This window comes from Pterocles gutturalis, unplaced genomic scaffold (genome assembly GCF_000699245.1).
Source record: "Pterocles gutturalis isolate BGI_N339 unplaced genomic scaffold, ASM69924v1 scaffold48985, whole genome shotgun sequence".
Lineage (NCBI taxonomy): Eukaryota > Metazoa > Chordata > Aves > Pterocliformes > Pteroclidae > Pterocles > Pterocles gutturalis.
The window spans coordinates 1-14,189 of NW_010145142.1; the positions used below are offsets into that span (position 1 = coordinate 1).

The following is a 14,189-nucleotide window of genomic DNA, read 5'->3' on the forward strand; positions in this document are numbered from 1 at the left end:
CTCTGAGCCTTGGCTTGCTGGGCTTTTGCCTTGATGTCTGCCAGAGTTCTGGCTCCTGTTCTTCCCGGACTGGTGAGTGAGAAGGGGAAACGTGCCCTGGGAGAGACCTGGCCCGCAGGAAATGGCATTGGGGAGATTCTGGAAAAGGGAATCTGAAACAGAGTGGGAGAAAAGCACAGCTGAGATACAGGGAACATTTAACCCGCTGTTTAAGAATTTAAGTGCTTACGTTTGTAGTCTTAGAGAAATAGCTTTAGTTTTGGAGAAATCCCTTTGGAGAAATCCCTTATGGAGGTCACGATAAATAATAGGAAGACGTGAATGATCTGCTGTCTAGCACACCTATTTTAGCTTCACACTTAACTTTACTGATACATTATTTATATCCTGTTAGAGGTTTTTTGTGTCAGCATTCCCCTTCATTTTGAATCGCTCTCCTACCCCTGTGCATTCACACTTGTCTCCTCGGTGTCTTTATGCAAGGTAATAGCAACCTCTCTGCCATGTATCCGTCAATAAAATGCCAACATTTTAGTCCTTTCTTCTAAAATGCGTGCTCTGCTCCCCTCATCAGTCCAGTTCCTGTAAGTTTGCTCTTTCTAGAGTAAGTGATGAGAACAGCACACTGATGTTAATGCTCTTCTGTCTCTGTTGCAGCGATTTAAGCGAGTACATTTTAAGGTCACATTTGTTTTCATGGATCTGCAACACCTCACTGCCTCCCGCTCATCTTCCTGTTAACTATAGAAGAGTTTGAGTTGGAAGGGACCATGGAGGTCACTGGTCCAACCAGCTCACCACTTCCTTCTTTTTTGAGGAATGACATCTGCCTTACAGGGGAAACTATTATCAATCACTCTTAAATTCACTCTATCACTGAATTAAACCCCATTTTTATGACACTGGCAGGTCACCCACTCTGCCTGTATGACATTCCAAATCTCTTCTATTGACAGAATGGAGACATTCCCTGAAAGGGTCTTTCCCTGCTGCCTGTTCTGACACCACACAGCACCGCTGCAGTATTTCTAGCTGCTCTTTTTTTTAAACACAGGTAAATAACGGAGTTGCTGCATTTGGCAGAGGAAGCTGCTGACAGCTTGCTTTCTGGAGCAGTTCCTGTGCTGCCGGGGACACACACACACCTGCAAAGCTCTGTGCGCTCCTGGGCTGCAACCTGCTTTGTCTGCAGTTTGTCCGCAGCTCTCCCCAGTTTCCAATGAGAACTACAGTTCTCCCTGCTACGCTCACTCTGGGGCTTTTGCACAATTGTTCAAGCGTCTGCCCAAGAGATCTTTTAACAGAAGCATGTCTACGAGAGACACTTCACTGACCTTGATTAGCCAGCCAGCAGATTCCCTGAGCAAACAGCCAAGCCTTTACATTTTTGGATCAAATATTTCCATTGCTATAACAAGCAGGTAACATAATTTACATGCATAACCAGAACGGAACTGACAAAGCATCTCTGTGAGAGCCCCCAGCTGCCCTGACCCGCGCGGGGCCGCGCTGTGGATCTCTCGTCATTTCTCTTTACCTTGAGTGGGGGTACCCGTGGCACCGGGGTCCCCGCCGCGGGAAAGGACTGTGGCTGGGTGCGAAACGCCTGGTGGTGCTGACAGGGCTCCATGATGCGTGGCTTCTTTTCAGGAGTGGTTACAGCTTCTTCGCGACTCTCTGACTTCCTCTTAGGGGCTTCAACACTGATTTCCATTTCTTCATTTGCAGGGGACTTCTTTTCTAGAGTAATCACAGGATTTTTCACGTTTGCTACTACTTCACTTGCTTCGGGGCTCTTTGGTTTACTCGGGGCCAGACCCGAGGTACTGACAGTCTCTTTCATTAGCGCTTCCTTCGACGCAGCGTGCTTTCGCTCCTCTTCGGGCTTTTGACTAACAGCAGTGGGTGGTTTCTCCTGGATGGGTTCTCCTTGGACTCTCTCTTTTACAGGGAGAGAACGGTCGCTGGGTTTCACTGCGCACCCAGCTGGGGAAACCAATGCCTCTGCGGGTTTGGCTGGTTTGGGCTGCGTGTCCTCTCTTCTCTCCTCTCCTCCTCTCTTCATTGCTGGTGCTTCCTGGGCTGCTTGTGCTTTAGACTCTGACAGAGCAGTGAGCTCCTCTTTGAGCGGTGCCAGAGAGGCTGGCGTGCACTGTGGCTGTTCAGCTGCTCGATTTTCAGTCTCTGGCTCAGCAGGGCTGGTGTTTGCTGTCAGTCTCTTGGACTCTTCAGGACTTAGTCCAGAACTATCAAGAAAAACAGAATTTTTATTTTGTAAAACATTCTTGCAAAAAGCGTACTGTCCTTACGAAAGCCGAGAGAGGATGCTCTGTGTACCACACCCTAAATAAATGTTTTACACACCTAATTCTGTGCCACGATCTTTGAAAACCTTCTGTGCTGTCAGTACTTCCACGTGAAACAGAACTTAATAGCAAAGTTTAAAACCAACTGAACTAAATACATGGAACACGGGTTAGGTCTAGTCCTCTCTCCAGATACCCATTTTCCAGGCTACAGATCAAATTAATTTGGCCAACAGTAAATATTCCCTTCTTTAGCCACCACAGACACCACCTCTGCAGCTTGCGAACAGCCCCACGCAGCTTGTGTCTGAAGAAGCTCATATGGTGACATTTGCAGAAAGGGACACTGCAAAGTGTCCCACCAGTCCTTCCAGAGGAACGCAGCTAGTGCCAGAACCACTGACGTACCCTTCGCTTAGCACCAGCATCGCTGCCCTTCTCCATCATCTCAGAGCTGGGAATATTTCCCTGCATTACTCATCCCTCTTTGTTTGTGAAAGAAATAAACAAGCCGGGAATCTAATTCCCAGAGTGACGCCTGGTTTAGGATTAACTTCACCCATCCCTCCTAACGGAATATCAAATCTGTTTTTTTGCCCAAACATGAACCCATCGAGTGTGATGAAGCCAGGCTGATGAACGCTGCTACGGACTGATTTCTACCAGACAAGCTCTTGGGAGCCAGAGAGATTCCAAGTCCTGCTGGTGTGCGTGTCACCTCCATGCTGTCCTGCTGTCCCCCTAAAGCTTCAAGAATACGGCTGTCACATTCCAGCACAGAGCTCCAGGTGTGATTACGTGCTGGTTTTCAACGCTGGGAGAACTGGGTAAGTTACCTGAGTAAAGCTCTTTGCTAACGCCACCAGATCACTCACGTTCTCAAGCTGGTGTGTTCCTTCACGCGGTACCACAGCGTATGTACACACACACGCCAGCCGTGAAAACCCAAACTATCAGACCATGGCATGATAAAAATAGAGCTTGCAATAATCCAAATGCCCCAGAGGGCTAAAACATCACAGAGGAATGGACGGGAAACTGGCTGACAGTCCAGGGGTAAGCAGAAAAACTAACTGTCAAGGTGCAGGGTAAGAAACTCCTAATTAGTTTTTTATATATGTCTGTCTGTTTTCAAGTTTCTTGGTATAGTTATTCACACTGAAACCTGAGATTCTCTCCATAGCCCACAAGGATGGGAAAATTTTGAAGCCAAAAGAAACACAATAAAAGACTTGCAGGTGTGGCGGTTTAACCACGTACATGTCTGACTGGAGATTGGGGAAATCCAGCAGATTTGGGCAGCAGGGGACTTCCTGCGAGGTTCAGTCACACACTGTGGAGCTCCAGAATCCCAGCACGGGAAGAACCCTGAGAGGGGAACGTCTCAAAGTATCGCAGTAAGGAGTGGGAAGGGTTAAGATGCAAAGTCTAAAGGACATCCTCACCTAAGGAACACAGTGCTGCACTGCTGAAGCATTAGACATCGTGGCAGCAAACATATTGCTTCTGACCTAGGCCACTCAGGCATCTCAGTTCTGTGGCAGCGAGATGAAGCCAGAGACCTTCTCCAGGTTCAGGAGTAACGAAGTGGTTTGTTGATGGACAGCACGCTACAAATGCAGCGACAGGTACATCTGCACAGGCAACGCGGGATGAAAAAAGGCAGCTGAGTGTCTTACCTCTGACCATAGTAGCTCTCAAAAAAATGTTCCTTCCACAGCTCGACCTTCTTTTCCTTTTCTATTTCCTGACGTATTCTGAGCTGCATTTCTGGTGTAAACTCCCCTGCAAAATGCAATAAAGGGTAGCTTCAAAAAAAGCTAAGGATAAAATGAATCTGGATAGCCACAGGAGCCTTCGCGCTTTTCTGTCATTTTTCATGCAGTCAAGCTATCCAGGCACGATCTACCTTTGATAAAACTGTGCTGTTTCCATCACCTCTTCCTCCATGTGCCCAGAGATGTGCTCCAGCAGGGAGCTGCTCTGCCTGCTGCGCCATCACGCTTTGACACTTGAGCAGAGACACAGTGCTCACCAAGAACGCCAGCAGAGATCCCCAGACTTCTCCCGATCGCTGCAAGCTTTACCACGGAAGCAGCTTTGACAGCAGTTCTACTCTGTGTCTAACCATAGCTGCACCCTCTAGATGTTAAGACAGGAACGGACAAAAAGCCTTCTAAGCAGCACTGAAGGGAAAACTAAACGATGGGGCCAAAACCAGCGGAGGTTTTAACAATTAGAGTAGGCAGCCAAGTTCTATGTCTTGGCCGCTTACTGGCAAAGATACCCCCAGAAACACACAGAAAGGGTTATTCAGGCAGAACTGGATAAATTTTCCATGGAAAAGCCTCCTGGAGTCAACCATCTGGGCATGAGTACATGGTATTCCCTTCTTCTTAAAGGGAGTCACGGCTGGGGCTATAGTCTCTATAAAACCCCTGGGGACAGGCTGCACAGACCATTGTCCCTGCCCACAGCGAGTGGGTGCGCTCTGATGATGTGGTTTGATCAAATCATGGAATCAAGCACCTCGAAGTTCAAGATGCAAATGGCTGTTGAAGGTGCAGGAGTCCTGTAGATTAGTAAATGTCTGACTTTATATCAAAAATTACGCTCAAAGGACTGACCATACCACCTGTGGCCAGACAACTTCCCTGATGCCAAAGTGCAATACTCTGGGAATGTAATTTACCTTCTCTACTGAGCGTAGCAGTGGGCTATACTGAGCTACCACAGCTTGAGAATAACACAGCTCTACAGTCGTTTCAACAAGATTTTAAACACATTGTCCCTTCTTTTCTCATTTCTCCCAGAGACTTGCTCCTTTTTCCACCTGTTAAGTTCAAAAGAGAACTCCTTACTGCAGGATCTTGAGATTAGATCTATGATCTAATGATCTATGATCTTGAGATTAGATAGCTCCAGGCTCGCATTTCCTCTCCTGGGCTGGACTGACTACAGCTGTCTTTACCTGGGAAGTCACTCCAGCACTTCAACTCCTCCATAAAATACCTTTTACACATTCTGCAAAACATTCACTACCTGAAAGCCTTCTAGGGTTTTACTTTGTTGTCCGGGGAATTTTTACCTTCTGACAACCTCTCCTTCCAGCCTTGGGCAGCTGAAGTGAAGAACTCGTTGTTGAGCGCAGAGCCGCTCAGCTTCATCAAACCATCCGCCCCAACCTGGAAGACACGACAAAGCGAACAGCGTTAACCAGCTGGAAAGACAAGTGTCACATGTTGTCACATGGGATCTGAAAACAGAGCAAGAGTCCCAACGTTGTCTCAGATTTCTCCGGAATCTGCTTTTAACTCTCTCAGAATAAATAAACAGCCTTCTTATGGCTGTGCTTAGCCAAGCCTGGGATCTAGGAGGCTGTGGTAAGTTTTCCTCATCCTTGCTTCAGCCCAATCCTCTGGAGTCCTGCTGCTGCACAAAGGTACATGAGCAGCAGAGGGGACAGGTGGCACAGAGAGGCACAAGGATACAGAACAGCCTCTGAACAGCTTCTTCAGGTATCTTGCGTTCATTTCACAGGGCAAAAGGCATCGCCTGAACTAACATCCAACGCTCTGGTGTCCTCTGGTGAACATAAAAAGTGCCTGAAGGAAAAGCAAGGACATAAAAGGTATTGTGTAAAAGTAACTTTGGAATGTGTATAACCATAACCATGGGTGCTTCAGGGAAAACAGGGACAAATGAAGCTCAAACCCCACTCCGTCTTTGGAATGTGGTTGACCAACATGGCAGCCGTGCTAGAGAGCAGGACATAAACAAAAGAGCACGAGGCTAAGCCTGGAACCTAGCATAGTGGGAAATCATAACCGGGATAATAAAATATGAGGTTTGCTTTTGCTCTTTATCCCACAGAAGCAGACGTGGAATTTCTCTACCAGAAATACAAAAATACACGTATCATTCCGTAAGCCACAAAAACTTGCAGTGGGCAAAACTGACATGCTTCCATTTCTTGCATAAATAATAGATCAGAACAAACAAGAAGAATCCAAGTGTCCAAATGTAGGATTATCTGATTATACCAGGAGATGTGTGCAGCAAACATTTGATGGTGCAGGATTTGATAGAGGAACACTCCATCTGTGATGCAACCAGTTAAGATGATGGAGGTGACCTCATAGAAGGCTTCTTAGGTAAGGTTTCATTAGAGATTTTTAAGTTTTGAGCTAGGAGCAGCCATTGTAAGGATTTACAAAAGCAGAGATTTATTTTCTAGTCCAGATCTCTACAGATCAGCTACAGAATTCACAAGACTATCCTCTACTCCACATACGGTGCTGCCCGTTCCGTGTGTTGGAGGACAGACCATTGCCGCGGGGCTGAGTGGGTCTGAGCACCAGCTGGAACAGCTCAGACTGAGCCACCGCCAAGGAAACAACAGAGATCTGACCTTTCAGAAGTGCTGTGTCCAACGCCTTCACCTCCTCTCCTGCTCACTACAGCAAAGCCTGGCAGTTTTTACAACACGCATCACCACTGGCTGCGGTGGCCTGCTCTAGGAGATTTACTGCAGTGAAATGTAAAATTTGTCCTCTCTGGAGCCAAGCGATATTATTTAGTTAGTCAAAATTCATTCTCAGTCAAATTCTAATTCAATTCAAGGTTGACCAAACTTAAAGGTCAAGACAGAAATGTCTTGCCATCTACTGTGAGGTTCTTGGCAGTGAACTCCAGCTGCAAACTCCGTCACATTGTATTTGGACACATACCTAATTATTACAAAGGCCATAAGACTTATAAAACAATTCCTTCAAATATTTATTGGATCAGCCTTGGACTAACAAGTCCCCGATGAATGCTGATCGAAGATTAGAATTTATGAGACAACATGAAATGTTAGAACCCTTCCTAACTCCAAACGAACACTATCTGTTGAGCAAAGCAGACCACAGCACAGCTGCCAGAGCCCCACGCATCACTAACAGTCGGTGAGAACCCAAAGAGCAGCACAGCTCTGCAGATGGATGCGACTTCCCTAACCATGGATGGCTGTGCTGTAAGAGTCTATGTCTGAGCTGGCGTCCCTGCGCGGTTTACAGCGACGGACTCAGCCCATCTCCCCCTGAAGCAGACACCTGTGTTTGGTCACAGGCTTTGGACTGTGACAGCTGCATTGCCACTTTCCACACAAGGAGCCCAGAGTACCTAGCTGAGACGCAGACTCCTGGGAGGTGACTGCGGTGTGTAAACAGGCACCTAGTACTCAGCTGAACACCACACAGAAAAGCATCTTCACGGGACGTGCAGACCTGAGACAGGACGCACAGAAGACTGTCATCTGGAGTGGCATCTTGGAGCCAGCTTCAGTGTCTAAAGAACATTCAGAATGGCTCCAGGCACACACGTGAAGGCATCTGAATTCACACCCCTACACGTGAAGTGGAAGCACAGCGCAGAATCCCGCTTTGCTCTGGAGCTCCCAGCCAGCTGGGGTAGGAATGCTGAAGACAAACGTAACATATGAATAAGGAAAAAGGAAAGCAGCATCCTTGTTCTCTACAACTTTTCTGGTATTGAGCATAAATAGATTGAAGTTCACTTCCTCAACTCATCGCTTTTTCCTCCTTTTACATGCAAGTGCTACATTTGTTCTTGTCTTGTCTTTTAATATCATCCCTGCCTTCCACAAGCTGCTTAAGAAAACAGCTATAACATTGAGAACACTTCAGGCAGTTCTTTTCTGTACCCCTTCAGATGAAATTCATCAGATCCAGCTGAGCTGAAATAACTGCCTCATCAAAACATTCTCTTAGCTGTTCTTTCAGTACTGAAGGCTCTTACCCCCTTGTCACTCGTGTTAATTGTTCCTGTTATCACCAACTGATCAATTAAAACCTTCACTGCTTCTCCTGTGCCACTCCCAGAGCAGCTGAACCCACTGCTCCCCAACGAGGACTGTTTTGCTTTCCCAAATTCCTCTCTTCACACACAAAGAGATCTTAGACAGTCCACAAAAATAAACTCTCTTCAGGGCTGACTCACACCGCATGCTTGGAACCTTTAATCTCGTGTGTGTTTTGGGTCAGGACACAAGCTCTCTGGAGCTGGCAATCTGGCCAGTGCAATGGAAAACTCATTCAGTTTCCACTTTATCAAATCCAGAATTTGACAGCAGTGGCACAAGGTCATGACAACCAGAAGAGGCTGGAACTAAATGCAGCATCTGTCCAGGTGTTCTGTGGGAGGGCATGACTCTAGAAGGCTGCAGTTACATCCTGTACTGAAGAGCCTGGGAGAGGACAGGAGATGCTGAAGCTGCTGCGTTCCCATCCCTCCTGGCCCTCTTCTAGTCCAGCGTAACAGAAACATGGCTCTCGCTGCAGCTGGGAAGGTGGAGTTGTTTAAACAGAATTAAGCCACTGGGCTATCAAACCTGAATTCTTTTTTTCTCACAGCAACAAATACCCAAATGAATCACTGAAGGATTTTCCAATTTTTTTCACAGTGTGCACAGAATAACAAGTCTATCCATTAGACATTACCACAGTATTTGGATGTCTAGTCTGGATTACTTCTGGAGATGCTCCCTACCGACACCTCTGAGCCTAGCTTCTCCCCACAACAGAAACCACGACATACCTGCCTGTCCACCTCCGGCAGCAGCAGCAGCAGGCGCTGCTGGCATTCTGTAGGCAGGACAGAGAATGTATGCTTGTTGATCAGCGCCCGCAGGTTCGTGTTCACGAGGATGGAGTCAGGAGTTTCCACATCAATTTCAGCACACTTTGTTCTCTTCAGCTGCCCTGCAACGAACCACAAAGACATAAGTAATATCTTACCTAAAAGAGGATTAAAGGATCCTTTGGACTTCACTGTACCTCAGATTTTCAAAATGCCACCTTAGCAATCCATTTCAAACCTTGACTTGAAATATACCTTCTAGCTTTGCACATACAGTTAAAAACAAAATGTGGGAGGTCCCTTCCAGCACGGAAAATTCCCATACCTAATACACCGTAGCCTGCGTCGGTTCACCTAGCTTTTGTAGGAATCCTGGCTATCTGGGGACTAGCAAGGAGTCTTTGTCAGGAGGGTTTCTAGAACTGCTTTTAGCCACGTCAATTTTCTAATTTAAGCCTCTAGTTAAGGTCAGTTTGTTCCCTGGGATTTCTTCATGGCCTTTCCCACTTTGTTCTCAGCAAAAGCATTTCAGAAGAATTCATCAGGCCATTGTGCCTGTGTAGAAGCCACAACATGAGATGAAGCAGGAAAAATTAGAAACTATTCTCTCTTTTTAGCATTTGAAAGCCAGCAAGTCCAGCATTAAGCCTTGTGCTGCAGTCAGCTTCACATATGTGCTGCAAATTCAGAGAAGAATAACGAAGAAAGCATTTGTACTGTGTGCTCTGTTTCCTTTGCATTCATCCACTGTCCATTACTGGCAAAATACCAGGGGTTTTGGAGCTCAGACTAACGGGGCATTATTAGAAAAATGGGTAACGTTAAGACAGACCCTGCTACCCCTGACTTCAGGGCTGACAGCAATTATTTTTCAGGTAACAGCACTGAACAAATAAATGCCACAGAGGCTTGTTTCATTAGGGGAAGTTCGTTCTATTAGAAGTCGTTCAGACAATAGCTCTGCAGGTTTATAATCGACTGAAGTTGCAGAATTTCCTAATTACAGGGGAGAAATGAAACATGCCCTGAAAAGTGGCTATTTTCACCAGCGATAAAGAAAATCTAGGATGATTAGCACAGACAGAGACCTCAGAATATCCTTAAGCTCATCAAGGTCAATTCCACACTGGTACGTATGAAAGAAACCACAAAAGGTCACAAGGGCTGAGAAAAACCTAACTTCAATGAATGGGAAGGATGCCAAACAACAGTGGGGTCTGAAGTATAAAGATCTGGGAAGGAATTTCTTTTTTGTTTTTAATGTTATCAAGTGTCTTAAGTACATTAAAAAGTCTTCTAAATAATGCAACTCCTTGCTGCAAAATCTGAGGTAGAAACCCCTGCTGATAAGAAATGAGAAAAGGCTTATTTGCACATGTAAGGTTTGAATTATTTATCCTAATTCACACAGCACATGAGCAGTACCTTCCAGAGTTGTCCAAGAGTCACTTTAGCAATAGAATTAATTACACATTTTACTCAATTTTGCTATTTAGGCTTTTGTTCTGTCATCCAAGCAACCAGATCTCTGTAAGCAGAAAAATAAATATCTTACTTGCATGGAGCCTGTCAGATCTCTGGAATGGTTTCTTCCCCAGTCCTGGCAAGGAGTTATCAAGCTTAACAGAGGGAGAGGAGCTGGAGGTGGAGTTCTGAGGGCTGCCTGACCGTCCATCTGACTGCTTTCCTTCCCAAGCTGCACAGGAAATTGAAACATTTAAACACAGGGATGTACAAAGACCTGAGACACCTGTTTGGTCTGAAATAAAGATTCTTTAACGTGCACACTGTAAGCCCAGCATCTCTGGGATGAGCACTTCTATGATCCTTATATTCATTTATTCTTGCAGCACTTACTTCGCAACAGGCTGAAAGCAGAAGACCCCTTTGTAGCTTTCAGAACATCACAAAATAAAGCGATAGCCAGCCAGTTCAGTTATGGTTTGAGCCTATTTCCCAGTCAGTCCATCTTATTTCCCATCCACATCCAATCCAGTAAAGATCTTGCTAAAACTTCCTTTCAGAGCCAGCTTTGGTTTCTGTTAGAGTACACTGTCAGGAAAAATCTCTTCATACTTTTGGTGTACTTTCTAGATTTTAACCTACTACGGTAGCTTTTGTTCTTTCAGACCACCCTTGGTAATTCCTCCTCCTCTTTCAAATACTCAGGAGATATTTTCATGTCTTCCTCCGAAGTCACTACTTAGCCAAACCAGACAGATTTCACCACTGTGATTTCTCCTCACAAATCACTGCCACCCACGTTCTCTTCTGTACAGCAGTATTTTTTCTGCTGGTGGGAAAAGCTTCTTTGCTTTCCTTTCCCTCCTCTACCGAAGTGAGATGAATTAAGAACACGAGCTGGTCTTTGCTCAGCTCTCTTTAGGTTTGTGTGTAATAACGGGTACTCACTCAAGGTACTGAAGTCCCATACCTTGAAAGAGAAACTCCACAACACACATGATTAAATCACAAACTAAACGAATGCTGGCTCTGATTAATGACTCGCTCTAATCAATCTTCACCCAGTCTGTGCCAGCTTTGTTCCCCATCTGCCTCCTTCCTTTCCTCTTCCTTCCACTAGCTGTTCCAGTTCTGACTGAGTACATCCCTGAAATTGTGGAACCAGCATGTTGCTGTCTACCTGAATATTTTTCTCTCTCCACGTGTACCTTTAATTTACTTCTCCATCTCAATACATCCCACTGTCCCGGCACTGTGAGCTATTTCTGTGTACTATCGTGTGGATAGGAGGGGAAAAAAAGGACTCCATGGATGCTGATGAAAAACACACAAAAGTTACTCATATTGCAGTACCATTTGAAGGCTTTTACAGTAATCAATATTCAGTCTAATGAGAGGCTGCACAAACACACACTGTTCTACCCTACATCAGCTGAATAAGGTTAGAGCAAAAGCTGAGGAATGCGGCTTTCCTGAGACCATGTGTAAAATTTGTTTGATCCTTCATTCTGTCCCTCACAATGTTTAAGGAAGGAAAGCTCCCATGGCTGGATGCTGGCATGGATAGACACAAACTCTTCAGGAAAGATGGGCAAGGAAGAAGGTTGTCTCTACCCATGCAATCGTGTGGGACAACATTGAATCCAAGGGTCCTGGCAGAGCCCACTGGTGTCCTTACAAGGCCTCTCTCTACCGTCTTAGAAAAGAAGATCGTGGGAGATTCCTCACAACTAAGCAAGGCAAATGTTACACCCACCTTCAAAAAAGGCTGAACAGACAACCCGACAAAATACAGGCTGCTCAGCCTCACTTTTCTTCCTGGGAAAATAATGGACTGACCCCTCTTGGAGCATATTTCTGGTCACACGAAGGAGATAATGATGAGTGGAAGCAGTCAGCATGGACTCACCATGGGTAAATCACACCTGACCAGCCTGATTGCCTTCTGTGAGCAAATTACTGCGTTTGGAGACAGGAGAAGAGGGGTGGATGCCATTTACCTTGGCTTTAGCAAGGCATTTGACATTGTGTCCCACAAGACTGTCTGCGAGCTGGGCCATGAGGATCTGGACAGGTGGACAACCGGATGGGTAAGCAGCAGGTGAGGGGGCCAGGCTTGGAGAGACACACTCCGCACCCTGCCTGGTTAGCGTTTTGATTTGGGGGAGGTAATGGAGCACTGGCTGAAGCTTGGAGGCAACACCAAATCTGCAAGGACCACTCACTCTGCTGGAGGGCAGAGCTGCCACCAGCAGGACCCCGCCCCTGGTAAGGCAGAGCCCCTGGCAGTGACACGGGGTGGGGCAGCTCTGCTGGAGGGGACACGGGGGTCTGGGCAGACACAAGCTGAACCTGTGCCCTGGCACCAAAGGCCAACAGCATCCTGGGATGTAGGACCACCGCGAAGGGACCACAGGAAGTGATTATCCCCATGGGCTAAACACTCATTGGACCACACCTCAATTCTGTGTCCTGTTCTGGCACCTCCAATACAAGGAAGAGATACAAACCAGGACTAACTCCTTTAGTCTATTTTAATAATTACTCTATGTTAGCTAACAATCTTACAAAATATCCTACCTGTGTCAGTCCCTCTTAGGTCTCCCCTGTTCCTACTTTCCTAAGTGAAGATGCAATTCCTCCTGGGGCAGGGAGCTCAGGAGATGGGGTCCTCCAGGAACGATATCTGCCTGTTGTGCTAATGAACCCTTCAGGTTTAATCCTAGTTAGCAGAGAAATTGCAAACTGCTTTTAAACTATCATTTTATGATAAAGATTTCATACACCTGGCACTCCATTTTCTTAATACCATCGTGGAAGAGGTGTCATTTTCTACTGGATTAATTTTGGCTTCCTTCTCAGACCACAACCACCTCAGTGTAAGGGGCACAAGCACAGCTTAGGACAGAATTTCAAACAAGCATGATGATATTAACCTTCTTCCCCCTTAACCTTTTGGAAAGGGTCTGAACTACAAAGCTGCCTGGGAACAACCGGCAAGCTCATCAGCTGTTAAACACTTCCTCTGCCATTAAATGACGCATGAAGTACAGCTGATACATACGCCTGCTCCTTTCAATTGCGTATATGGTACATAGCTGCAACCTTGCATATGTCTGAACAGATGTTGCACGAAACATTCCAGCAGTATACAACCGGCAAGCCAGGACAGATTGGTCTAGTTTTGGTTGGGATTTGTTTAGAGCTGTTTGGAAAGGGAGAATAAACAAACACACTAAAACACAGAAAGAATTTTATACTGCAGAAAATCAGCATGAGATGAGGAAACATCTCCAATTATGTAAAAGGTGACAGGGAGAAGAAATCAAATAACCTGCCCTCTGTGGCCACGGTGGATAGGACAGGAAATGTGGGGTTTAAACCCAAGGAAGCAAAAAAAGAGTCTGATTAGAGGCCAAGAAAAACATTTTAAGGATAAAGTTAGCAAAGCAGGAAGGGCAAGATTTGCTGGGAGTTTTCGGTATTTGCATGATGGCATCTCTCAGAACAGACTGAAGAAAACATCTGTCAGGAGTGCACCATGGCTCCTGCCCTGAGGACAGGATGGGGACCAGATGAGCTCTCAAGGGCACTTCTGGGCCTAGTTTCTGATGGCTCTGGGAAATTTCTTAACCTGACCACTGAATCTCAGCTAAACACTCATGTAATTACACCAAGAATATCCAAGAGCAAAATGTTTTTCATGCTACTGTTGTCTCACTGCTGCTGTATAATCCTCTCTGGCTACTTCTATACCAGTAAACAGAGCGGTGACAT

The 14,189-nt window shown here is 46.0% G+C and overlaps 1 protein-coding gene across 1 annotated transcript in view; it reads right to left on the minus strand.

Annotated features, from left to right (window-relative positions):
* Nucleotides 1-8: 8 nt before the first annotated feature.
* Nucleotides 9-14,189, minus strand: part of LOC104470393 (putative Polycomb group protein ASXL2) — a gene marked incomplete at both ends in the record, with an annotated part of 16,658 nt that continues 2,477 nt past the window's right edge. The window contains 6 exons of the mRNA XM_010085294.1: nt 9-152; nt 1,538-2,246; nt 3,986-4,091; nt 5,395-5,491; nt 8,907-9,070; nt 10,504-10,644. Coding sequence (XP_010083596.1) covers nt 9-152; nt 1,538-2,246; nt 3,986-4,091; nt 5,395-5,491; nt 8,907-9,070; nt 10,504-10,644 — 1,361 coding nt within the window. The remainder of the gene's footprint in view (nt 153-1,537; nt 2,247-3,985; nt 4,092-5,394; nt 5,492-8,906; nt 9,071-10,503; nt 10,645-14,189) is intronic.